At 40.7% G+C, this 27,973-nt stretch overlaps 1 protein-coding gene across 1 annotated transcript; it reads right to left on the reverse strand.

The window, feature by feature from the left end:
- Positions 1-238: 238 nt before the first annotated feature.
- On the reverse strand, positions 239-27,794 carry eif3ea (eukaryotic translation initiation factor 3, subunit E, a). The gene is made up of 13 exons (XM_080895851.1): positions 27,664-27,794; positions 26,461-26,578; positions 26,156-26,273; positions 23,364-23,406; positions 21,766-21,870; positions 16,679-16,804; positions 16,192-16,316; positions 12,996-13,122; positions 12,306-12,407; positions 8,300-8,409; positions 2,104-2,206; positions 1,501-1,635; positions 239-398 (listed from the first exon to the last, which is right to left on the reverse strand). The coding sequence occupies exons 1-13, from the start codon at positions 27,751-27,753 to the stop codon at positions 363-365; spliced, it is 1,338 nt and encodes a 445-aa protein (XP_080751977.1). The 5' UTR covers positions 27,754-27,794; the 3' UTR covers positions 239-362.
- Between the last annotated feature and the right edge of the window lie 179 nt (positions 27,795-27,973).

A 27,973-nucleotide genomic window follows, 5' to 3' on the forward strand; every position in this document is an offset into this window, starting at 1 on the left:
CACTAAAAACACCATAAAACCAACAGACTAAACAGCCATTCATCATTACACACGCACTAGTCTTAACTGTCCCACTCGGTGACTCAATGCGAACATTAAAACTTCATCAAGTATTACCGGAGCAAAAAAAAAAAAAAAAAAAACAAGGAAAGAGAGAGAGAGAAAAAACAAAGTTCTGACCACTCAAACCTCAAGTGCAGAATGTAATGTCCAGAAATAAGACAATCATGGGTGAAAATGGTTTTGTTGGTCACTTTTATTGAATTGGTGATGACTTGAACCAAGTGCAAAACAGTAATCTGCTCTTTGAGGGACAAGTGTGGGGGGAAAAAGATGCAACACCACAGGGCACGGGTGATCCATCAAAATCCGCTTTCCTGACCTGCCCAGCTCGGTGTCTGCAAGAGAAGCGTGAAGAAAACATCACATTTAGACCATTTGCACATCACTGTGAGCGATCAAAACAAATCTTTCTTGTTGACTGTGGGAAATGTAAAAAAAGTAACATACATGTGCAAGCAGTTATATGATGACGTTTTCCCCTTGTCGGGTGTGTGTAATGTGTGTGTTCTGTTGGTGAGTGCTGGGTGGCTGTGAGAGCTGACAGGGACCCTAAGCAGCTGGCCCACATGGTAGGGCTGTAAATGTTCCCTATATGCAAGTAATTTGTAGCCTTAAGGACAGCAGGATGCAATCGTGCTCTGTGAGTTGTTTGCAACCTCTCTTTTTTGGTCTAATTACAAAAACTCCTTAATTGGGGGGGGGGGGTGCTTTTTTTATAGGATAACTTTAGGGTTGCACTCCCGCTGCAGACATTCAAACAATAGGGAGGAGGCTAATTGAGCACATCAAAAAGATACTCAAGAGGCGCACGGTTATCATGAATGCTGTAACTGCCTGGTCTCGGTCGTGTCGGGCTGCCCGTCAATCCGCTCTGACAGATGTCAACTTTTCAGGGAGTTCGGAGCATCATTTTAGCATTGCGCGTAGTTGCAATGTTTGAACTGCCTACATAGCGCCATAACGTGCAAGGTCAACATCAAAAACAGACTTAAAGGGGATGACTGGACCCCGAGCCAGACATCTGTAACAGGTCCTAAGTGCAGAAAACTCCAGACTTTGACTAATGTTCACCAAAGCCAGAGTGAGGGTCCACCTTATTTACGCTGCTGAGCTGAGTCACTGAGCTCGGGCCTCGTTTTATGGTTGTTTGGAATCTACCTTGTCATTAGGCCTTTGAAGAGCAATGGAGGGATGAAAGCATTAGCTCTGTTAAACTTGCTCTTCCGTGTAAAGAGAGCTTTTGTTGACGGTTGTTCATCAACATTCTTGAGCCTTGTTCTTCTGAGCTGATCATTTGAGGTGCTTTGAACTACCCTGAGTGCACGCTGACCTTCAGTCTGATCAGTTAAGTGAGTTTTGCTTCCCCTACAGCGACGAGCAGGGAGTGGAGATTTGTGTGAATTTTTATTTTAAATGTACACTTTGTGCATTACTCACCTCGTTTCTGCTGCTCTGGGCCTGCTTTTTCTCAATGTTCATGGCCAGCATTTGGCTGCGGAACGAGAGGCTCTTAGTCTTCTCAATCACCTGCTGGTAAGGCGATATGGCGTTGTTCCCCATGACCACATGGCCCTAGAAGAATGGATAATAGCCTCACAATAATGCCAATAACTTTTAGTCTCACAGGCATGCTATTCTACAATGACCAACCAGAAGTATCACATAGGTCCTATTCGTTTCTACTGTAGGCACATCTAGATAATTCTATGTCATTCTGGTAGACTAAGCTATGATTTACTGATTACAGAGAACTGTTGCGATGGGTATGCCATAACATGTAGGATCAACATAGAGCCTCATAAGAGGATATGTAACAAGGCTCAGATACTGCGGTTACAATGTCCTTATAGCTACCCTTCCATTTTAAAAAAAATAATAAAATTTTAAAAATGAGGATAGCGTTGGGCTCCTTTTCCCTCCTGAGGTTACACAGAAGTGGTTCTGAAACAGCCCCCAATTTGCTGAGATTTGTTTTAAAGGATTTGATTCATTACTTAAGCACAGAGCTGACTGATTGAGGAAGAAGACAGAGGGTCTCACCAGTTTGGAGTCTATCTTGGCATCCAGCCTGGCGTTGCGGATGAGGTTGACGATCCATCTCTCGGCTTCCTCGGGAGTCATGTTCAGTTTGTCTGCCAGCATGCTGTTGAGGAAAAGGAGACAGTGAGCTCTAACCTGGTTCGGTTGAAATAATTCAAAGTAACATTGATATTAAATGTTCTAGAGACATTAAAGAGTTCCCAGAGGATGTGTCTTTGGTCAGCAATCAAGTTAGAATTTTAATTTGACCAATACTTTTAGCCAATGACAGGATATCGGCAAAAATCAGCTGTTCTTGTACATTAGTGTACGTGTGTGGAATAGCACGTTCAATACCAATGTATGTAGATCGAACTGTCACGACTTCTGCATGAGTCTCAATTGTTGTAGCTTGAAGCACTATACTGAGCCACCAACAGTCTAGCAAAGTCTAAAAAACAGCTGATAAAATCTCACACTTTAAGAGGGATTTTAATATAAAGTCACGTGAAAAAGAACATTTTCACAGAATTCCAAGCAGACTTATATAGCAGTAAGTACACATTTACTGCTTCCATAGGAATTAAGAGGGTGCCAGGTGCTTCCGATCAAATACACTTGATTCAGCAAGTGTGAGCACCTCTATAAAAACAGAAGAAGAACACACGAGACTTCTGGAACAACATGCTTTGGACAGACGAGATCAAAGTGGAGATGTTCGTCCACACAGCTTGCACAGTGGCACCTTTAGTAAAAACCAAACACAGCATATCAGCACCAAGACCTCATGCCAACTGTCAAGCACAGTTGTGGAGCAGTGATGATTTGGGCTGATTTTCGGAGTCATGGGACTCATGGAGTTGAACATCAACAGTACAAAAGTATTGTAGAGTCAAATGTGAGGCCATCTGTCCAACAGCTAAAGCTTGGTCTGTATGGGGCCATGCAGCAAAAGAACGATTTCCTGCACTGCAGCAAATCTACAACAGAATGGCTGAAAAAGAAAAGAATCAAGGCGCTGCAATCGCCAAGTCAAAGTCCAGATCTCAACCTGATTGAAATGAGAGGACTTTAAGAGAGATGTGCATAAATGATTCCCCACAAAACTCAATGAAATGACGCAACGCTGTATAGAAGAGCAGGCCAAGACTACTATGCCAGAGACACAGACAATTTCATACAGAAAAGTGTTACTTCAAGTTACTTACACTAGGTGGTGAGTCTAATCTACTAAATCATGGAGCTATACTTAATTTTTGAAAACTGCCATTTTCAAATAAAATAAATAAAATACCCCAACTGAATTTTACTGTTAATTCTCAGGTAACATTTAGCTTCTGGAAACCCTGACTTCAATTAAATGTAGCTGCTGTGTGTGCTGATTCATGCATGAAATATGTTCTAACACCCAGTAAATCGTATTTAATGCTACTCTATGTTATGACCGATGTTGCACATTAGGTCCCAAATGACTGGTTATTATTTCCATTTGACAAAGTTTATAAATGGCCAACACATTGCACTTCAGGCAAAAAATATATATAACACACCCAAACACTTCTAATGGTCCCCTGCTAATGGGAGCTTGATTTACAGACTTGTATGAACAACTCAATTTGAAGAATGGGTACTACCCCATGTTGTGAACCTCTGTAATTATTTAACTCTTTCTCTTTTTTGTCCAGGAAACACTCTTTGTCCACCTGGCTGCTAAAGCTCATCAGACAACTCCAAACAGCAAATGTCCCCTGAAGTAAAAGCCAGGTAGGAGACCGGGCTGCTCTTTGATAGAGCTGGATGTAGATGTGTCACAGTATAAGGAGGGGGTTATGAGGGTGGCTGGCATTCTTTGATCCAAAGCTTTCCCCATTGCAGCTGGCTTCCCTTGTGGCTTTCAAAATAACTAGACCCCCTCGATACCCCCTTCCCCCTACATTTCCTGCCTCTTTCCTCTTGTCTGACCCTCACCACCCTCCACGCCTACCACATTTCATATCAGGGCCCCAATAAATATTCCCGGCCGCTTTGAGCACTACTCAGAATGACTACAGCAACTCTCATCTCAAAACCATGAAACCAGCCCCTCCCTTGAGAAGCACAAATCCTGCTGGCACAAATGCGTGAAATCGGTATTCCTGCAAAAAAACAAAACAAAAAAAAAGCAATAGCACAGGTTAAAAAGGCCTGTATTAAACAACTGACTTTGTTAATGATCGCTTCCTGGTCAATTAACCCCATTTCGCGAGACCCCTTCAATATAAGTAAGAATCTGCCCAGACAACACCACTTTTCACTCCATGCCTCAGCAAACAAATTCAACCACTAGTACAGATTTCAACTGTCTCTCAGAGGCTTATTTAAGACATTCTTTTAGTGGGAAGTAATCTTATTTTGGATTTGTGATATGTCCGTCTTACCTCAAGGCTTAAAAACTTAAAAAAAAAGACTACCACTTTCTAACCCATGAATGTTGGTCAAATGGTGGCAAAACCACATAAAGAAGGGAAGTGAAATGATGTCAGTGTCTGGATGAGGCATTAAAAGTATAAACAACAAATAAAAGGCATTACCTCAGCATAATGAGAAAAATAGGGTTTGGTCTCCAAGTGACAGTGCACATCTCTCAACACTTACACCACAAGTGAAGTGATTGAGAAGGTGGATAACAGGACAGAAAAAAAGGCAGTTGCGAGGAGTTCCCAGCAGCCCAGAGGAGGGGAAAGGATATGAGGAGACTGATGAAGCTGTCACTCATAACAACAAACCTTGTAACATTAGCTCTGCCGGACAGCTGATTACACTTCAGCTCATCAAACCTGTGGAAAATGATCCATGACAGCAACATTGCTCTGATGGATCATTGTCTGGAACGTCACAAGTTTGTGTGTAGGCTGTCTAAAGACCCAAGTTTAGGTTTGATGGTTAACACATGTCGGTGATCGCACTGACACCATTTCACATCAGCAAGTGTTAATTTAAAGTAAATGATGCGCTGATGAGTAGCTGCAGCTCACACTGTCAACTCGGAAATTCAGGATTTCGATTTCATGCTCTGTGAGGCAATGTGTTGCAGGATCTTGAAGACAGTCCTTAATAACTCTGTATGTGGGATCATTAACGTGGTACAGGATGACTTATTCAGTAACATCAGGCAGGCAGACTGGAATATAAGGGGTATAGGCATCAAAAGCACCTAAAACCTTTGAAGGGTACTATACATCGCACTCTATCAAGCTGACTGATATTAGTAACAATTCTTCAACTATTTATTTAACAATTAATCTAACGCAAATTCAAAAGTAAATTTGAAACTGGTTCTAATTTCACTCCAGTGAAGGTGTTTGCTGCGCAGGAATAATGTGGGTGTTTTGTTTGACAATTCAGGAAAGTCGGGACGCATGTCAGTCAGGTCCAGGTCAGATATGGTGATCAAAACAAACATGATCTGGTTTCCTCGCTGGGGACTTGAGCTAATCCTTAACCCTTCTCGCTGTTGTCTTTGCAGTATAACACAGGAACACAAAGTGCCCCAAAAGGCCCAAGGCCTTGGCCTGTACGAGTCAAAGCCCTCTAATCTAATTTATAAAATAAAGTCTGGCAATGTTTTGCTCCCAGGAAGCACATTTGTATATCAGAGCAGGGTAACTTTATCTTATGTTCTAGTGACAGTGTTCTTCAACAGCTAGCCTTACTTATATCTCAGAGAGAAGGAAGATCAGAGGGAAGGGGAAAAAAGACAGAAAAGGACAGATGTGGGAGCATGCAGTGCGCAGGTCAGAGTTAACAACCCACACTATTGACATCTTTTGGCCTTAAAGCTGAACAGGCAGCTTCCACGCCTGGTTTTATTTTACACAACCATGATCCTGTTCCTTTGGGGAGAAGGATCACTTTCATTTCGACCCCTTACTCACTCTGGCTCCTGAGCTTTCGACTTCAGGCTAGGGGACTCCTGTGAGTCTCAATACCAAGCTCACACTTGAACAGAGAGGTCAGGCATTGGGGTCTAATTCAGTTAAGGGAGAGAGGAGGATTTTGGGGGGGGGGGGTTCTTCTCCAAAGTAGACCCCTTCTTAACATGGCTGGCCTAAAATGAATGCATTGTTAAACACTAACATATGATAGTGTTTAGGAGAGTCCAAGCCATTTGGAGCAACCTCGTTTTCGGCTTGGGGTAAAATTGATTTTTCGGAGAAACCGAAATGATTGTGTGGTCTTTTTAATGACTCACTTGTGAGGTGGAAAGCTCTTCAGTGTTACTTCCAAATACACACGACACCCCTTCCAAATACCAGTGAACTGTTGTGTACAACATAATCCAGTCATGAGTGGGGGTGGGGGGTGGGTGGGGGGGACAAAACTTCCCCAAATGACCACGTCTCAAGCATTTACTCATAATGTCAAAGGACAAGTGTGCATTTGAGGTCACAGCAGGGTCTGAAACATTTATGGAAGGACTAAGGAAATAAAGCCTGTAAATCAAACAAGGAACGCAAAGCTAAATTGGAAACACGCACGTACACGCACACACTCTTGAGACACTGAAAAGTCTAGACAAAAAGACGTGTGTGTGTGTGTGTGTGTGTGTGTGTGTGGGGGGGGGGGGGGGGGGGGTTGCAAGTGTGGGCTAAATCACATTTTCTACTACTTTTGTATCTCAAGCTGTGGGCAAAAGGCAAGCTAAATATCTGTGAAACCATCATGGCCAGCAGCTATAAAAATGTCCTCATTAAAAACAGCCATCAAATTCATTTGAGTCCACGCTTGGGTGCAGAGGGCTTCTGGGTAGAGGACTAATGACTTGGAATTTAGTTGTCTGTCAAAAACAGACATGTTCTGTCCATCGTCACAACACCACCAAAAATAAACACGGAAATCCCTAAAACGACCCTTGGTTTGTGTTCCTGCTTCAGAAACCTCAACAAACAAGAGAGTTGAGGACACACAAAAAGGTGAAAAGTAGAAAAATCACTGTTCAACTTCCTCTTTCAATGTTACCACTAACCTTTTGTGGTCCTTAACAAGTAAATGGATCCAATTGCACTAAGTCTGCCAAAAAGAACCAGGACTCCTAATCAATTCCAGACAATCTGCAATTGGAGATTTCGACAGGGCCTGATCATGTTCCATAGTTCAACCTTGACTACAGACTTCCACAGCTCTATGTAGCAGTCAATGCAATCATTTTCGTGTCAGAAGAAGTAATTCATTCCCTCTTTCCACTGAGCATCACGTGTTTGTGAACCATACTTGGAAATGCAGCCTTTCCTTCAAATCTTTAGCAGTCACAATAGGCCTGAGGGACGGCATACTGCTGTGTGAAAGCAGTGGAAAATGTGTACTGTAAATTAGTCTGGAACAGTATGAACAACAGAATAACATATGCACTTCCTAACGTCAGAGATAACACTTACAAAGACAAGCGGGATTTCTCTTTATCTTTATAACTCTCTCAAATTGATGCCAAATCCTATAATTTTTCTTAATTACAAACAATTACTATAATCTTTTTTCTTTCTTGCCGCTAATGCTCACTATAATTAGCATTTACTAAATTTCTTGGTTTCGGGGATGGATCCAAGGTCAATTTTATTTTAATGTAACTAAATTGAATTTCAAGCTAACAGTCAAATTAAGACCTACAGAACCCCCTGACCTCCATTTACCCAGCCGAAGAGAGCTGAAATGTTTATGTGTACTGGAGCAGCTGGGAACATCTAAAGCAATCCAAACCCTGACCTCTTACTGGAAGACAACTTGTAGTGAACTGGCCTTGACAGGTGGTCTTAAAAGTTTAGTAAGCACAGCAACCTGTAGAGACCTGGAAGCAGTTAAACCCCATAATACTTATCCCCAAGATGTGTGGGGTTAGCATGGCTGTGCACGGAGAGGCCAATAAACACTCATTTCAGGAAAATTCCTTTAATCGCAAAGCAGCTGTTCTTACTTCCTGCATCTTGAAGTGTAGCGATATTAAACAGTATTTCCTGTTAATCATTAATGATGTCAGTCAGTTTTCCTGTCAAACATATTCTACGTAGCAGCACACAGGCATTCACAGCTTTCAAACCGGCCAGAAGTGGTTTTTGGTTACACATCCTCTTTGCAACTGACTTCATGTAGCAACTGCCAGCAACTTCCAGGAATTACTTGCCAACTAGTTGGGGAATACACATCCAATACAACAGACAACTATTGAGCAATGTGTGTTACTAACCTGATGCTAATGCACTGGTGAATTCTGCAGAAGGTCTCAAAGATGAAGAGCCGTGCGTTCTCGATGAAGTCCTCCAGGCAAGCAACCAGGAAGAAGTCATTCACAAGAACCTAAGAGACGGAAAGAAGTTCATGTTAGAGCACTGTACAACAGGTATGAAAGCAATGCTTATTTCTATCAATCTAGGACACTGGCCTAAAATACACACAACTCTGAGTTTGGACCAGACAGAGTGGAAAGTCATGAGTGCTTTGTCTGCCTCTTTTATTTAATGTCATATGTAATAAGGGGGAAAAGAATTCAGTTCACTTAATCCCAATTCCAACTTGGTTTTTGCTGTAGTAAATAGGGTAGGAAGAACTACACTGTCTGCATTTTTGTTTCAGAATAAAGTTCCCTCTCTAAGTAATACACTTCAAAAACAACCACAAATCTTCAGATTCTACAACCACCACATTACACCATTCAGTAAGAACAGATGCAGCCACAGAGATGACCACCCTGTCAGCGACTTATCACCGGTCATCTAGGCTGTTGGTTCAGTGTCAACTCTCTCTCTCTCTCCTCTCTGTAGGATTGTCAAATTTCACAGCTACTGTCGTCCAGCATCTGCAACACCACAAGCTAAATTCCATTCACAAATGACACTGATTTTTTTCAAAAATATGTACTGGGGAAAAAAAAAAAAAAAAAAAAAAAAATCACCTGTGGCCGGTTACAATAACAAATGCAGCCTCATTTTGACTCTTTCTTACTGCTGCATATGGCCTATTCATCCATTTATCTACTATAAATGTTCATGTTCCAACTACGGTCCCAGAGGTACTACTGTATGAAATGCTCCCATTTCCCAGTGCTTACTGCATTCCAATGCACCAGTGAGAGCTATTTCACATCACAGACCTCTATCTTCAAAAGTTCTGTAAGGATTACCAGCTCTTTGTTTTCTTAAGCCTAGAAAGCTGCTATCTGCACAAAGTTCTGCTTGAATAAATCCCAACTACATGGCGCTATCAGGCAACACACGTTTTCAGCTATGACAATGCTTATCTAAGGCTGATAAACTTTGAACAGCTAAGTGCCCTAATTATTGTCATCTGGGATTCAGACCACAAAGCTTAAACAAATTCTGGAAGGGGCCCGAAGAGCCCATTTATGTGCAATCTGAGGGCCGGACTATAGGTAGCCCTATACTTTTCATTCTTTTGCCATGCAAGCATCTAACATCTGACAGCGATTCCAGATTTGGGTGGAGTGGGAAAGAAACAAATAACAACTTGTACAGCCTAACCAAGCTAAACTCCCTATTTGAAAGCACTTGGCTCATACTTTTGTACCGGCTGCAGTGAACTGAAGTTGGGAGAGCTGAAAACAATACGCATGTCGTGCTATTGTGGCAATCAGCAAATAAATGGGTGCCACTGTTCTCAGCGGATCAAACGTGAGGCACTACAAATGTTCATCAAGACAAAAACCAATTGCAGTGTGTAGTGGTTTACTTCAATCACTCCATGGTCTGTGAGATCCTTTAACCAATGAAACTATTCTCTTGCGTGTGACTTTTCTTTCCCCGCACAAATGTCTCACCGACTTCAAACAAGACCATTTTGGGAACAAACACATGTTTGCATAGCATCACAGTAATGCATTAGAGGTGCTGTTAAACACTTTGGAACCACCCAACTCGTTGTGAATTGGACAAGGTTAATAGAAGCCTTTTGTGCCAACTGGACATGCTCTGATAAGACTGACAGGTAAGCTAGTGTTAAAAGCACCTGGAATAACTTGGGCTCTGAGAGGAAATTGGGAGTGAGCATCTGTTTCAAGCACAGTCGAGTATGTAAACAAAACCCCACGAAGTGAGGTCAGGACCTACCCAGAGAGCTCCTAAAAAGAGCGTGCAAGTGTTTAACAAGGACGGCGGTGTCATATTTTAGTCAGTGTAGACCTTACAGAAAAATATTTTTTTCCCCACGTTGGATGTGTTCTTTTTTTTTAAGTACATAATCACATAAAAACAAATTTGGCTAATTAATTTCATTTTAAATTTCTCTAAGTAGCGATATGGTGAGGCAGATGACTCCATATTAGAGAAAAGAGAATAAATCTAAATGAAACAGAACCTTAAGTATACCACTGACATGAGTTATAAACATTTTCTCCTAAGAAAGAGCCATTTGATCAGGCCACATGTTTTTCATTTATCTGCAAGAGGCAAAAGATGAAACGGGGGCCAAATAGCCCTAAGTTTAGTCTTTCAATCCTCTGCACCTCCAAATTAGCACGTCATCTGGGAAAGCCAAATTGTAGTGTGTATGCAGAGAATGAACTAAGAGATTAAGTTCTACTAAATAAACACACAATATGTACATAGCAAAACAATCAGGACACCTGCTCCGTCTTTAAATTTGATTACTTACCACAGAATGTGTCCAGAATATCCTTTAGAGTATCCATGTATCTTATATACAAAGGTCACTAATGCAACAATCTTTGATAAACTGTGGCAACTGTCTAGTTTCAATGTACCTATTATTTTGTCTGTCACACACAAACCTGACAGAATTCAAATGTAAAAATTGCGCAAAATCTTGAATTAACCTTAAGAAAAAGAACACTGCTGGCAATATTTGAGATCAGAAGATACAAATTAAGCCAAATAACTCAATTATGCACCACAGTGCCCAAAATTAAATTAAATTGACCTTAAAGTGAAAAATGAGTCAGAAGAGCCATTATTTCTTATTCACCCAGTCTAATAACGCTTTCAAACAAAAACCTGTGGCATTTTTAAATCTCTAGTGGTAGAGTGGGGCCGTTTTTTAAGAGTGGGCTCCTGTTCTGCTCGTCTCACACTAAGCAGCAACCTCCAGAGCTAAAAAAATGTAAACAATGCGAAAGTGCCCGAAAGAGAATTTCATGTTAAAACGATCAATTTTAAAGCGTTAGAACGCATGTTTACAATCTGGTGCTGGCCTCTATAGATGGTTTCCCCCTGTAAAAAATAAAAACAAAACAGAAAACAAAAAACAGGGGTGATTTTTTTTTTTTTTTTTAACTTTTTTGTTACTCCACCAGCCCAGACATTGGTGTGACCTCTTTGCATGACACGTGTCCCAGCAAAGGCAGCTGTAGCCAGTCTTTTGTATATAGTCAGTAATATAAAAAGACTGGACCAAGTTGTGTGCGTTTCTACTGCAAATTATTGAAACTGAGTGTATGACATGAAGGAGAACATGGACTAAATTAGCACTATTCTCTAGAAAAGACTGAACACAGACCTTGAATAGGTTTTGGGAAAAAAGAGGGCAGAATGTTATTTTTATTTTGCATCATGTCTTTGCGGGTTTCTTCCGCAAAGTGAGCTGTAAATCTTATCTTGTTCAAGGACAAGTTCTCAAATCATCATGCTGTTCAGTGTGTTAAGCTTTGTAGTCAACACACAAAGAAGACTTTTACTGTAAGCTACTCATATTTCATATTAAGTTACATTTCATCATTGCAAACCGAAATTGAAACAAATGCTCTGAACAGTGGTGTTATGACAGATCTCCCTCTTAAACCGAGTGTCTGCACGCCTCTGCAGAGACTTGTGCTTATAAAGCTTTTATTGTTAACGACTAGGCTGATGGGTCAATTACAGGACATAGCATAATCTGACTGAAGCCTGAGTCATACAGTGTCCAAGGAGACCTCTACATATCAGACAGTGAGATACAAGGCCCAGCCTATCACTGCTCTGCCTCACTGGACCCACGCAGAACTGTGGCGAAAAGAATCGCTGTGTGAACGTGCAGAAGGTCACACACAGATGACACGATTACTAACCATTAATACTATGATGCTCTGTGTGAAAGTTCAGGGGTCTGACCCACAAATCAGACGTCCTCAGAAGACCCCCATATTGTCACGCAGATGAACAAAAAAACCAAAACAACATTTCTTCTCCATTTGGGAGCAAAATGATGAATTTACTGTTGGTGAGATGACTGAAGTGGGTACTCACCGATTCACATTCCCTGAGCTTCTTCTGAGCACTGTCAAAGTCAAAGTTCACGTACAGGCACTCCACAAACTCTGTAATCGGATCTTTGTAGGTGTAAGATTCCTGAGAACATAAAAATCACAGGTACAAACATATTTGTGTGTCTAAGTTAGAAAGTTAGGGCTCATCGACAGTAAGGTGCAAGTAGTTTATACAGTTTATTTAGAAATAAATACGACAAATATAGCAAACGTAAATCACTATCTGTATATGAAGTTCAAGCGTTTTACAATGTAGTCAGAACCACCACCTGCTGGACACAATTGCTAAATAAATGAAACCATGCTCTGAACTCTGAAGGGCTCTAAATTTCTTAACTCACATAAGGCTATAGAGCAGACAGTACTGAGGACATCTTTTATTCATTACCAACAGCCAATCAAAACAGTGCTTAGATCTCTGAACCAGCTACTGTCATTGGTAGATAAGGCATGGGCACACAACAGTTAATCAGTTTACTGCCATTCATCAGGAGTTCAAGGCTTCTCTTGCTTGACTCAAACTATAATATATTTTGTGCTTAAAGTGAAGTGTTAGCAATGCTATTGGGTTACATGATCAGTTACCCACCCTTCAAAGCCAGTATGGCCAATAAGTAATGACCTAATAACTGTGCACTCTGTGACAGATTTTTTTGTGTGTTTTTTTTACCTGTTGTATGACCTTCACCAAATCCTTCAGAACTTGCCGACGTTTACGGACATCCTTGTTTGTAATGACCGCTGTAGTTAGGTAACGCAAGATGTGGGGGCACATAGTCTGGATAGCATTGAGGTATCTGGAGTGAGGTAGGATGAAAGCAATCACTTTTAAGACCAACGTAAGCATAGATGTGATCTTTACAAGGACACATAATATAACATTTTGGGATTCTTATCAGGCTCCTGGCATTTTCAACAGAGAAAATCCTTTTCAGCTAAACAGATAAATGTCCTAACGGGACCTTCATTGGGTCGGCCTGGGTTCAAGTTTTAGCCATTTCTTTCATTAGCATCTTAGGGGGGGATTCTGGCAAGAAGATACAGATCAGTGAGCAGGGACCTGCCCAGTAGCTGAAACTCAATCCAAGAGGGACTGATGCTCCAAGCACAGGTCAACTTGCTAAGGGCTGAACACGAGAGAGACAACACTGTTTCAGGCTCATTATAATCCCACACCAACTGTGGAGATACTGTTTCTGTAAAAACATGCTGCACGCACAACAACTGGACGCAATATTAAAACCACCTGCCTAGTATTTGTGACATCAAAACAAATCCAAATTAGAGACATGGACATTTAACTACACTTCTTTCTGATAGCACTTTGTGGTATTGAGGGAGTCGGGGGGGGGGGGGGGGGGGGGGGGCTAGCATCAGGTCCTTTAAGTAATTTGAGTTGCAATGTTGAAACTACGTGGACTTGTTTTTAACAACACAACCCACACATGTTCAAACAGATTGAGATCTGGGAAATTTGGATGCCAAGACAACATGGTCATATTCCCAAAACCATTGTTGAAAAATGTTTGTGGCAGAATGTAATATCCTGCTGGAAGAGGCCATTTCCACCAGTGAATGCCACTGCCATGAAGGGGTGAACATCTTCAGCAATGTTTAGGTAGGTGCTATGTGTCAAAGTAATCTTAACATGAGTTCCAGGACGCAAGGTTTCCCACCAAAACATTACTCCAAGCATCACACTACTTCTGCCAGCTTGTCAGCTTTCCATAGTGCATTGTGCTGCTGTCACTGCCTCAGGTTAAGGACCAGCAAGCTCTTTGCTGTTCACATGGTGTAAAAGTAAATTGTGATTTACCTTCTTTCATTACTCCATGGCTGAGTTCTGATCTGCTTGCATGCTCTTTATAAATAGTTTTGACAGTGGACTGGAGTCATCGTGTACTCTGCCCAGTCTGTGGCTATCCAAGAAAATATGCACCAAGTTGCAATTCACTGTGTGTTCTGACAGTTTTGTAATACCCAGTATTAAAATGCCCTTATCATGACTTTAAGAGGGTTTGCAATCCTTTAGTGTGCAGTTTAATTTTTTTTGTAAACGGTTAGCAGACTTTTGAAAGCCACGGTCCTTAGCCAACTGAATTCACCTAATTGTTTAGCCCAGGTAGGTTCCTTCAGTTCTCCATAGCTAAGGCCAAAGGAGCACATGTTACTCAGAGGAGCGGTTCTAAACCAGGCTTAATTATCAAAATCAATTAAAGGGACAGGGGAACCTGTGGCATTTGTGAAGTTCAGTCTAAAAATGGCAGTGGGCTACCTTTAAAAAGCCACTGTTGGCCTGGTTTTAGGAGAGCTCCCTTTCTTGCTTTGTAGTTGCTTGACTCCCGTGAAGAAGAAGGAGAAAAAAAAAAAAAAAAACCCACAACGCTCCCTGCTGTGTTCCTGATTAACTTACACCTACTCATTCTCCTGGGGGCTCCAATAACAAGCAATCTTGCATGAATCACTGTACCATAGCCTTCTTGGTGCATTCACTCTAACCCACTTAGGAGACTTGTTTTTTTTTTTGAGTTTTCAGGCAACAAGCATCACTGCACTGGTTTACTGAAGATGCTACTGAGGCATGCAGCCAAGAAATCAACTATGAGTTCAGGTTTCCTCTATTTAAGGAGTCTGTGTGAGAACACAGGAACAGGTCCCGTTTTACAGCTTGTAGGAAAAAGAAAGTCATGTCAAACATCCCAAGGAGGGATTTCAACAATCAAGTAACACAGGGTGTACTACTGCAGTACTGTTTGACTATTTTGCACCAGTCTTATACTTTGTTACTGGATATTATTTCCCCTGAGGTCTGCGCACTCTGTCAATAGTACACAAACAAGGCTTTGGACCAACATTTGCTGACTGCAGGGGTAAGGGAGGTCAAATGTGGAGCTGAAGGCCAACCACTGGTCACCAACTTCAGCCAAAGGAAGTACTGGTCAAGAGATGGGAAACAAGAGCCAAGCCAAGCCTCAGCGGGGAAAACATGAGGTTTCAAGACTGTGAAACTGCAAAGCACACAAATCTACCTCAGTTTGTCCAAACAGATGGCTGGGTGAGCTTTTCATGAGTAATTATTGGGCAGGCCTCCTTAATCATCCACAATAAAATTAAAAACTGAGTAAAATTCAGGGAACCAGACATTTGAGTGTGCTGTGTTGTGGTCGCCTGTCATACTGTCTGTGGAGCCCAATCATCTGTACAATTATACAAGCCTGCAATCAGAACAGGGGAGGGAGCTAAGACATCAAAATAGGTGGTGTGCAAATTTTAACACAGTGTATAAAGTTTCCGATCTGCGATACATATGGCCTGGTTCTCGACTTGGAGAGTAAACAGACCACACGAAAACACACTTCAGAAACCACTTTGAAAAAACCAGCAGTGTTTCATGAGGAAGCCCACCACCAAAAAAAACGTGTCATGACAGAAAACAGTTTCCCTCTAAATCAAGTTCAGCGTGTAAAATGTTTTATGAAGCATTTTGATATATACAAGTCAGATAACACGTTAGAGGGTCAAAATATAACACTGTAACCACAGCATATCATTTTTTTTTAGTCACGGCCATTCTCAAAATGCAAAAAAAATAAATAAAATTTTTTCGAGACATTATCTCATTTTCATTTGCATTTGTAATGCTAAACCACAAAATGCCATTCTGAGTGTAGTTTAAACAGCCAACAGGGCCGAGTCTCAACCACACTGCAAAACTGTGCCTTTCTTCTTTTAGACATTGTTCAGGGGAAATGTATCTGATCTTTTCAACTACTTCCTGGGATTGTTTCAACAATTTTCAAATTCCTCTCTAAAAGAATGATTGAAGTCAAAAGACTGAAAAAATATATAATAAAAATGGTACTTACTGTGGCTGATACAGAAAGAGCTCAATGATATTGTCCCTGCCCTTGGGGTGGTTGAAGAAGACAAACAAAGACCAGTGAATGAGCCACGTCCTTTGCTGAAGAGACTGGAGAGGGGAGCTGACGGTCTGGACACAGCCAAGGCCAAGGCAGAAACCCAGTCGAGCATGAAGACAGACACGAAAGAAGGTCCAAAAGAGACCACCAAAAGGCAAAGAGAAAAAAAAGAAAGTAATTTTATGTCACAAATATGTTTCAAGACAGTTATATTAATGCTCTTCTCATCTTCAAAAAAAAGAAATCACCTCGGCTTCCAAAGAAACACCGATAATGACTTAACACAAATCCAAGTTCTTAAGCAGTCAGATGAGTGTGTGTGGCAAGAAATAAAACGCCACAGCAGAGCTGTACTGCAAGTGAAATGTCAATACGGGAGTCTATGTAAGGGAATCTAAATGTGGTATCAAATTCTGAGAAGTGGGGCATTTACGTTGTTATCGATAGTCTCTCTCAGGCGGGTGAGATCCTCCATGGCTGCCTCCCAGTTCTGCATCAGGATCTCAGAGGCCAGTTTGCCCCACAGCGAGTTCAGGGCATTCCTGTCTGTAGATGGGACCTTGAAACGGACAACATGATACATTTGTTAAACTGATGACACAGTCCCACCTGCAAAACAAGTGTTTTTCCACATTACTTGACAGACCAAATACTAATTAAGGTTGTTCTCATACAGGCTGGCAGACCAAGCGGCAACATCTGCATCCATACGCAGCAAGCCAGGGCTTGTCACCATTTGCTTGGCTTCAGTAGCAGTGTTGTATGATACAGTAACTTTTCTCATTTATACCCTTCAAACCAATTAAATTATGTCATGGCAGGGGAATGGAGCTTGACAGACAAGAGAAATGAATTATGAAAGACTTTAATAGAACCACATTCAAAGCACTTTTGGGTAAATTGCCACATTAAGGACATATTTGAAGAATGTGTCACTGAAATTTCCTGAACAGTCCTACAGAATTATAGCATTTGGTTGGAGAGTTCATTTGACTGGGTAATGCCAATAAGGTCCTCAGGTTTAAAAACGCTTCAGCAAGATGAAACATTGTTTAAAATTCGAATTGTATTTATTGCAAGGGGATACTTTTGACTTGTTTGCTATCAGAACTAATCCAAAGATTATATCTCATAGATTGATAAAATCAGGGCACAAATCGGAGACTGTTCTAAATGAATGTGGCACATGGGTCATGACTTTTTATTTGCTAGCATGGCTGTGTAGTTAGGATGTTGCTGAATCAAGATCGCACTGCCCAAGTCTGTGCAACAGAGCGGCACAGGAGTGATAAAATAAGTCTTCATTAATATTTAAATGATCCAACTTCAAAATATCCAAGAAAATTGGAGTTGTTATTATTTCTTGCAAATATTGCTGCTCTTTAAACAAGAAATGAAAAGTGCCACCCATCACCTTCAATAAATCTGGACAACTCTGTCTTAATCACAAGGTAATTAGGCTGAAATATGAACCAAGGCTAACAAGACATCTTTGAGAGGATAATTACTCTCAAACGTGTTGCAGGCTACAGTTTCTGATTCCCAGAACCCAGCTAAAACAAACAAACAAAAAAAAAGAAAGAAAGAAAAGAATCCTGTAATGAAACGCAGGTTGAGAATGCCTCTGAACCTCTGCGATGCAATCACTCTGTAGTGGACCACTGGACTACACCCTAGGGCTCATGGGAAACTGTGCGCCACAGTAGTCCACGATAACACCAAACACCAGACGCATTGACATGAGTCAAGCAGGAAGTCGGGGTGGGTGTCTGTGGAGCGTCCAGAGAAACCTAGATGCTAACCAAACGCCCCTGTACAACATCGGACAGCTGCTGTAGTAGACTGTGAGACACGACAGATGCACACACGCAGGAAACGCTTCAAACAAAAAGGAAAAATAAGAGAACAGGTTTCCGCTGAAACTGAAATTGGTGATTATTTGGCTATAAAGGGATTTCTTGCTTAGCAAAAAACAGCTACAGTCTGATAACATTTCATCAAGCTGTTATAATATGAGATGATGGCAGGTAAAGGGAAAATATTTGGAAAATCTCTTGTGGTATTCCCCCAAAGGAGAAAACAGTAAGATGCTGTGTGCATCCAACCAGTCGGAGCAGCGCTCTTTGATCACAGAGCACGTCTCTGGTCTATAATGAATGATTTTTTTGAAGGGGGGTTTGCAGAAGTCACAAGAAAGATCAGCATTGTAGCTCTGAGAAGAAACTGGCTATGCTGCCGATATAAAGGTCAGCGTTTCATCTGTTCTAGTGTTTTGTTTTGTTTGCTATTTTTTCTCTCTTGGAAGTCCCTGCCTGCTACGTTTGGCTGACCTCCAGGTCATTATGGCAGCTTTCTACACACACACACAGTCTGGCTTTTCACTAGTCGCCACGCTAGAAAAGTTTCAATACCTGGGTTTTTCCAGCAGTTACCTTAAGTTTCCATTGGTTTGTGAAATGGGCACATTTTCGCTGACTGACCAGCAACAATAAATTTACTGTGCTGGGGATCCGTCGGGATACTCAATCTTTATTCTTAACATTCAATCCCTGCATTAAGTGATGATATGAATAAGTTGCTCTTTTCGGGCTAGGCCACACTGTAACAAGACCTGAGGCATGGATTTTGCAAGGCTGGCTTCTTTCGTTTAATTGACTGGGTTTCCCACGTTAAATGACTTTATGGAACCTCACCTCTCCCATACGGAAGGGGGGGGGGGCAGACAAGGGGCCTGTGAGGATGGGAGGTCCACAAAAACACAAAAAAAAGACAGGAGGAGGAGAGGGAGTAGTGCACAGAGTCTCACTAATGAAACCCATTTCTACCTATTCCCCTTTCTAAAAAGCCTCTCGCATTGTCAAGAGTAAGCAACAGATATCCAGTTACAGAGGCTGGAAATGAGGAAACTAACAATTTGAGGGTTAAAAAAAAAAGGGACTCTGCTGGACTTTGAACAGCATACCTCAATTAGAGCAATTTTGGTTTATTTAGACTGAGTTGCAACGCCATAAACAACTGTTGTTGGGATAGTGGGTCATACGCCTTGCAAGCTTTTGAAGACTTTTCTTACACGCTACTGATTTGTCTCTTCCCTTAACAGATCTGAGCACATCAGTAAAATACCCAACTGCTTTGGGCTAAAAGAGTTGTTTGTAGGGAAGAATCGTTGCCAAGATTTTCAGGAGGGGAACAGAGATGTGCATGACTAGTAGGACTGCCACGATTAGTCGACTAGTCACGATTACGTCGACGAATGTAATAGTCGACGCGTCATTTGAAGCTTTGAAGCCAAGATCCCAAAAGACGCAGGAATAAGTAGTAGGATTTAAGAGTGTAATAACGGACTGAAACAGAAGACGGCAGCACTGCATGCACAAGGATGCCAGCTGCCGTTAAACCCCGAAGAAGAAGAAGCCGTGTCCGGTATCGTAGCTGTGTCCAAATTCAGGAAGCGCATCTTCCTGTGCCTGCATTTGTAGGCCAATTACATTACAGCGACACAACGAAGACTGTCCAAATTCCAAGACTCCGACAAATGCGGCCTTCATTTCCCCAGATTGGGGATGGGTCGGGTGTATGCTTCATGGCCCAACCTATCGACCATCAAAATAATCGCTTGTGGCAGCCCTAATGACTAGGCAGAGTCACTGACATCCAAAAGACAGGATGCAGTGCCGTATCAAATGCTAATGAGGACAGAAACAACCAAAAATGGTCTTAATATTTTTCACTCTAATAAACAGACAAAATGTTGATATTATTCTGCCTGGCCTGCTTTAGCACAAGTCCTTGCTTTACCACACAGCTAAATGCTGAAACAAAAGAACAACAAAGCTAGAGGACAAGTGAGTGACACTGTGAAACCACCAACTATGCAGGCTGCTTCCATCGCTCATTATAGGACATTCAGCTCCAAGTTTAACTCACAAACACTTGATCTAAGATCACACACAAGGAGTAACAATAGAGTTTAATTTCTGCAGGGCATTTTGATTTATTCCAAATGACTTTAGTCAACAAATTGTACAAGCTTGGAGAGTCCCCTACGTGTCACAAAAACACCACGATCACTGATCATTGCACTTACCAAAACTTGGCAATTGTGATTTTTTTAATGCATCCAGGTGAGTCCACTCTCATTTTCTGATTCTATACACAATATGTCTTTGTGTTTGTAAAGTAGAGGCCACCCGATATGAGGTTGCTTTCTTTTTTTCCCTTTTTTTTTTTTTTTTTTTAAAGAAACAAGAGTGATACTAATATATCCTCCTGGGCATTTAAAAAAAAATGTTTATGGATATTTTTTCTTTCAGACAAATTAAACATAATCAGATTTCCCAGGCATTTATTGGGTGTAGTTATAATTCCTTAATAAGATAACATGACATTGCCGTTTACCCCCCGCCTTTTTATTTTAATTGTCAGAACATCCAGTGGATTACTCATTTATGCTCTGCCCAACTCAGCTAAGATCAACTGTTTGTGTTTCTGGCGTTCCAAACGTGTGTTGTGTTGCCAACAGGGAAGATGCAAAATTCCTTTCGCTGGACAAAATAAGCATCATCAAAATTCATAATATGGTTGAAGGGTGTTTCTCGTCTCTTTTTTACCTTTTTAATTTTCATTTATTAGCGGTTTTAAATACTGATACCACTACATTGGAAAAACAGCTAATATCAGCCAGTACATCAGCCTCACAAATATGTCAGTCAGGCTCCATTATAGAGAACATAGAGAGCGTGCATGTACATAAACTGAATACTGGCAGTGGTCTCGGTGAACAGTAATTATCTTTCTCTGCGAGACAATCACTGGACTTTGAAACATCTTGAAAACTACTTAATAAAACTTTGGCTTTGTCCTCCAGCTCATCACTCCAAATTCAAAATAGAAAGATAGCTGTATGATGAAGACAGCTATTAATTACGTACAGTTAATTTTCATCCCCCATGATAATCACACACCCTCTTAGAAACACCTTGCAAATTGCATGAAACCCTCTTAATGGTAACTGGGAGATGCCTTGCATAACTAAGTACATAAGCTCAGAAGTCGTGACTAGCGACTCTCTGGCCACAGCACTCAAATCAATAAGCTGTCTACTGAGTCCCGCCCCGTGAGAAGACTACAGACAGATTATGCAGTCCGCCACTGATCACTTGGCCCAGTAAAAGATCCTACTCAAGTCCTAGAGCAGCAGTCTCCTCCTAATACAGAAGACGTGCAGGGAATTGAACAGGCAATGACGTAAGCTTTTCACATTCAATTACTTCTAAGTGTTCTTTTCCTCTGCTATGCAAGCACTGGCATATGGAGGAATTAAAGCTATCTGGCAAACCTAATGTGACGTTCAATTTTAATATATCACACGAACGCCTTGAGCTAGTATATAAATGAGGATAGAAAAATAGTACTGGCACTCTGTTAAGTGAAGGGGTACCGGTTATCAGCAAATGCCACCATTCATGTTCAATAGATTGTAAATGTGTTGAATGTGTGCGACCAAAGCTGAAAGCTTACCAAGACACGGAAGAAGTAGAGGTACTCTGCAGCACCAGAGTAGTTTCCACACTCGTACTGGAACTTGGCATACCTGTACAGGGTGTCTAAATACTCCTGACGAAACTGCAAGAGAAATACAGCATAAACACAAATGTTACAGAGACAACGTGAATTGCTGACAACGTGAAATGGTAAGACTAAAACTTTATAAATACCATTTCTAAAGGGGACATTGGTATGTATTGAGACCTTTTCTACAGTAAAAAAAAAGATGAAATCATTGAAATGTTGACCGATTATCAAAATTATATGATAATTCTTTACAGAACATTATACAGTTGTAAATTATGTTTATAAAGCTTTTGATCATATAAGTAAACAGGTGATGTGGTGATGGTGTCCTGTTTCACTCACTCGTTAGCATTTTCACCACTTGTTCTCTTTTACTTTCTCTAGTTGTTTGGTTCAACTGAGAAAACATTGTGGCTTGGGTTAAAATGAAACAAGTTAGGAGAGACCGTAGGCGAGGCCCCAGTTTCACTACTGCCACAAGCAGTGTGTCACAGGAATGTGCTCAAAGACAACTTCCATGTATCTCAGGTTTTAAAAAAAATGGCCGCATTTCATGCTATTAGAATCATGATGTGAGCTTACGATCAGGAACAAAATAGCAATGTCAAGTTTTAAACCATCATTGCATTAAATAAAAAGTAAATAACATGAGCTGGTATCATCAGAATGTAATCAGCTGAAATACAATATATATATATATATTAACACATTATGGATAAAATTCTGATTTTGTTTTGTTAAAAGTAAAATAAACACAAAAGTTTAACAACAGTCATAACAAAAACTCCAGAGAAACACAAATGACCTATAAATTAAATCACAAATATGACAATATTCCATATTTATTTGTTGCATCTGAATAATTCCCTGCTGTGGTGGCACACTGCTAAGTCATTTTTTTCCCCCCAATGAAAAGGAAGGGACTATTTAAATTAAAAAAAGCAAAACAAAATGCCTTCCAAGATGTGGTTATATGAACTATATATTATATATGGGGCTATCATTTCAAGCCTACATGTCTTCCTATATTTAAATGTCCTTCCTGTCCAGTATTTCAGAGCAGCGTGAGCTAACGTCAAGCCATTCAAGAAGATTCAGAACAACCGTGACAGGCAGCAAGCGCCTTTTGCCGCCCAAGCCTTTCCCAGTGCATACTGAGGGGCTCTGAGCTCGGGCTGTGTCGAGGTGCACTGAGGACAGCATGCAGGTCAGCGGGATACCGGAGTAGGAGGGGACCGATGGAGGGGAGGGTAAGAAGCCAAACATCACGGTAAATATAGAACCTCCGGCATTCTTGCGGCTCTATCCACGAGTCCCGAGCTACTCCGTTTATTCTTAACAATTCACCACAGAATGTAAATGTCCACAGAATTTGTGCAAGCCATACAAACCCCGAAAATGAGTTAAGGGTTTTGGGAAGTAATTTTGCATTTCCCTGCTCGGCCTGTCCCTCCCGCTTTGCCCCTAAAACAACCATGAGTTCACAAAAGAGCCATGGGAAATGCAGCGAAGAAGTGAGATGTCAGCAAATCAGGCCAACTTACGTTATGTTTCTCTGCCAAATAGTCAAAGAGCATTCGTCCATCTCTGGAAGACAGAAACAAAAAGAAGAAAGCAAGACAGTTCCTTTAGTTAGAGACCATTTAACTTGAGTTGCCGTTTGGCTAAGGAACTGGCATTTAGACCATCATTCAGGTATATTTTTCCACTTTTGGGCCAAATCAAGAACCATACATAAATGAAGACCATTTCACTTTTAAAATGGTGTGATAGGCTGTTTATTACATTTGGTTTGGCCAACATAAATCTATGTTAGCCATGTCAAACAAATGATGTCTGGTGAATAAAGTGAATACTGATTTTTCAGCACAGCCTCTGTGTCTCTATGGGTTTGCCAAAATAAAGGAATGCACTGGCTTCCCTTAACTGTTCTCTCCTGAATGCATTTTACAACTTTGCCTGTGACCTAAAATCTATTTATGTGAACACCACATAGAAACTATGTGTGTGCCTGGGTTGAGTTCGCTTTCACAGTGGGAATGAATGAGTGTGCATTTACTGGCACAAGTGTGATGTTTGTTAAATGAAGTTGATTTAGGCTCTGAAGCTAAAGATCCTTTATATCCACCCTCTACTGTGAAATTTCAGCCCGCTGTCCACGCTAGTAACACATATTGCGATCAATTAACACACCCACTAGCATGTGCAGTTCTTGCCACAAAACACAGTTTCTTAATAAGGTTCCACATAAGAAATATCCTGAGGCCAGAAAAGATTTACTCAGGTAAGACGACTGGCCAGTGGCTGGGGCTGATCAGGCTGAGGACAGTTATATCATTAGTGGGGATCCAGTTAACCCTCTATTAACCTTTATTTCCTGACAAGCAGTTTTCTTGTAGGGTTCTTGAAAAGACTGTTGTTGCTGTCAATTGGTGCGGCATAAATAAAATAGAAAACACAGTACACCTGAGTTGAGGACAGAGGCAAAGTAACAATTTCAATTTGCTGGTGATTAGAGTTATATAATTACCATGTACCAGGCAGACATCCTCCTACTCCCTGTCCAGTGGGCTACTTCACACTAACAAAACAGTCTGTGTTGACAAGTAGACATCTGAACAGCAGCTCAGATTGCATTTAAAAGCACATCCACAGCTTACTGATGGTTGCTTTTATACACTAATAACCCATGCTTGTATCATTTACTTAATTAAGTATGTCGTTTCTATATGCAACCCACGTGGGGGGAATAGACAGATCCATTTCTCCTACTACGTGTGATGTGATCTTACTAGATTTTTCCACATATTGCTCATGTTTGTGGTCTTACATGCAAAAGACTTGTTGCATATGTGGCAACAAGTGTGACTATACTCAAGTGTAACCACAGCTTTCCCAATCCTCACTAAGAGCAGGCTGTGTGTGTCTGTTGGATGGCGGTGCTGCTGCTCCTGCCCTTCACACAGAAGCTCCAAAAGAGAGATCTCTCTTCTGGATTGGGAACATGCATCATAGACAACCGTCTTAATCTTAACGTAAATTAGAAAAGAAATTGGTGAGATAAAATTTTCGAGATAAATTTAATGTAGTAAAGTTAAACAGGAAATGTCTTATTTATTTCTCCAGTATCAAGAGTAAAACTGACAACATTACAACTTCATGGCACTCCAGTGTTTAATCATTGAAACCCTAGGCTGTTTAACAGTGCTTAACAAACTGATGATGTAAAAGATCCAATCTGTCGCTTTGCACCCATCAGGAGATGTTAGCACACACACACACAAAACCCCCCACCAAGCAATCAGTAGCTTGTCTACTCAAAAACCCCAAAGTGGTTTTCAGTGCTTTAACAACTCCAAACAAATGAGAACATAAATCACTGGTCATCCTAATGGTGATTATATTCCACAGAGTGTATCCAATAATGACAGATTGTTTATAGATATGGTAAAACATGATTTACTATGACAGCTGAGTTTGGATTACGGCTTCAGAAGAAGTCTTAAAAAAAAAAAAAAAAGCCTGGTAAGTGGTAACTTCAATACAAACTATAGGATGAGAGTTTTAATCTAACACACTTGGGGAAACTGTTTGATGTGAATCTTCTGTTAAACCATTTAACCCTTTATTTCCAGCACCAGGTGATCCTATAAACGAGGCATAACGTTAAAAACAAGCAACTGCATTAAGCAGAATTTAGTCCAGAATCGTGGGATAAAACTGTCATTTTTAATTAAAGACAACTAACCCCCGGTGAGTTTCCTATTGTTTTATAAACCAAGAAAAGATTGATGTAAAACATAAGACAGAAACTTTCTTCCTCACTTTGTGCTGACAGCAAACGAACAATAAAAAGACAAGCGCTAATACACTGTTGCCACTATCAGGCTTTGAATCTCACACAACAGTTTCTACAAGTATGTGGCTTAAATAAATAAGTGCAGCCAAAGCACAAACCAGAAAGACATTAAACTAGAAAATGATCTTGATAAACCCTACACACTCTTGCCAAGAAACAAATGAACAGATAAAGCTGGATATGACTGTTTTAATTGAAATTACCACAAAACAGTCCCGATAAAGTTAATCATAACATTATCCATCTGCCTTTTTTTTTTTAAACTTATGTCTTCCTGAGAAGGCTAAGTACATTTTTTGTTCAATGTGCAGCTCCTTGAACTTCATAAAATCCATTAGCTATGCTGCTGTGCCGGTTTTACTAACCCAAGAGCCAGTAAATTTTACAAACTCCTCATGTTTGGCATAAAATCTGTTTTGGGACACTAATTAAATACAGCTGAATGATATGTTTAGAGTAGGAAATAACAGATTCTACCTGGTTGACTGCATCTGCCTTGTTGTCTCAGGGTCTTCAAACATCTTCACGATGGGTTCGGTCTCTGACTGCAGCTGCTTTAGCTGGGCCACAACCTCTGTCCTCTTCTCCTTCAGCGCTGACACAGGAAAGAGAAAGAAAGTCATTAGATGCAGCAACACTATAAACTAGCAATCAATACACCAGTACTAAAAATGGCTGTAAAACCAAGTTTACTGATAAATCAATTTTTGAATAAGTGTGTAGAGTAGTGTATGTTTCAGCTCTGGAGAAACCGGGATAAGCCACTGAGCACCACCACTTACTATGGGGAATTTCCTTCTCAGCAAACAGGCTTCTGTACACATCCATAGCAAAGTCCACCATGTTTGTGTCACTGAGGAGGTCCAATTTCCCACGAAGTAATTCCTGCTCATTGTAGATCTAAAAAACATGTCAAATAATAGGAAACAGAACAGAGGACAGAGTGTTTTGTACATTAATTCAAACCCTGAGATTCAAAGTTACAAAGACTGATTTTCTTTTAAATTATTATAAAGCACAATGTACTGAATAAATTTAGCACATCTCCTCCATAACGTCGGGCAATACATTAACAAAAGCTGACAATTATTTTGTATTTGTAACAGCGCACTCTCTTTGTTGGCTATAGCCGATTCAACTAAAGGCGGCAACAGTTAAACCAATAACGTCTAGTATGCTATTTTCCGTAGATAAATAGTTTCAGACGACCGGGAAAAAACTTGCTCGTCTTATTAGCTTTCTGCATCAATCTGCTGGCCACAAACGTTGTATTAAGTGAACCAAAACGTCCAAACTAAATGACTATTTCAGCACTGGGCATGATTTTTTTTCCAGTTGTTCGCTTTTTCAGGTTTTGGGGTTTAGCTTTACCGGAGAGAAAGAGGACTACAGTATGTTTCATCGCCCGGCACATTCACACGGCAATAACACTGAACCGAATAAGGACAAGTCTGGTACCACCGCCAAACAACTCTGTAAAACCAGCTGCTTCGAGTTTAGAAAACGTGGACTCATACACTTAGCTAAACTTAAAACTTGCATTTAAAACTTCAAAAAAAAAAAGCGTGGTTTTACCAGTGTAAAGTGAATCACAGTCAAATGCACAACTTCCGACTCGGGTCTTTCAAATATGGAACAAATTGAATTCTTAAGTGTGACACTATAGCTCATAAAATCTTGTGTTATACGTTTTTCTTCAGCCATATACATAAATCTTTACGCTAAACGTTGATCTTCTCTTTTTAAAAACTCCTCGACGTTTACAGGCTTTGTTCAAACGGTAACTTTAACTTTATTTATTTATTTTACTTTGAATGTCGTTCCTACATTTCACACTTCCGGTTAAATGTCGTTTCTTTACAAAGCGGCAAACAATGTGGCTCGTGGAGTACATGGGTTTTTACAGCAGCTTAAACACCGACATCTGCTTGTTAAAACACCAAAAAAAATGTACCGAAATGTTAAAGTTTTCATCTACTTCGTACCTCTTTGACAGACAGGAATTCCAGCAGAGGAAAAACGAGATGTCGGTCTAAAAAGTGGGCAATTTTGGTAGTGAGGTCGTACTCCGCCATGTTTGCTCCGGGGGAAAGGGAAGTAGTAGAATGACGCAGCTGTTTGCTGAGAAACTAACCAATCAGCGATATCCTCACTGAGGGGAAAAAAAATCTAGCAGTGGGTTTAGAAGTGTTTCCAAAGGCCAATATGATTTCGCGTAAAATTCTGTACATAGTATGAATTTATGTTACCAGTATACCATTTTGAGGAGAGATAGATAGACTGTTGAATTTTGTT

This window comes from Rhamphochromis sp. 'chilingali' (assembly GCF_963969265.1).
Source record: "Rhamphochromis sp. 'chilingali' genome assembly, chromosome: 11".
Taxonomy (NCBI): domain Eukaryota; kingdom Metazoa; phylum Chordata; class Actinopteri; order Cichliformes; family Cichlidae; genus Rhamphochromis; species Rhamphochromis sp. 'chilingali'.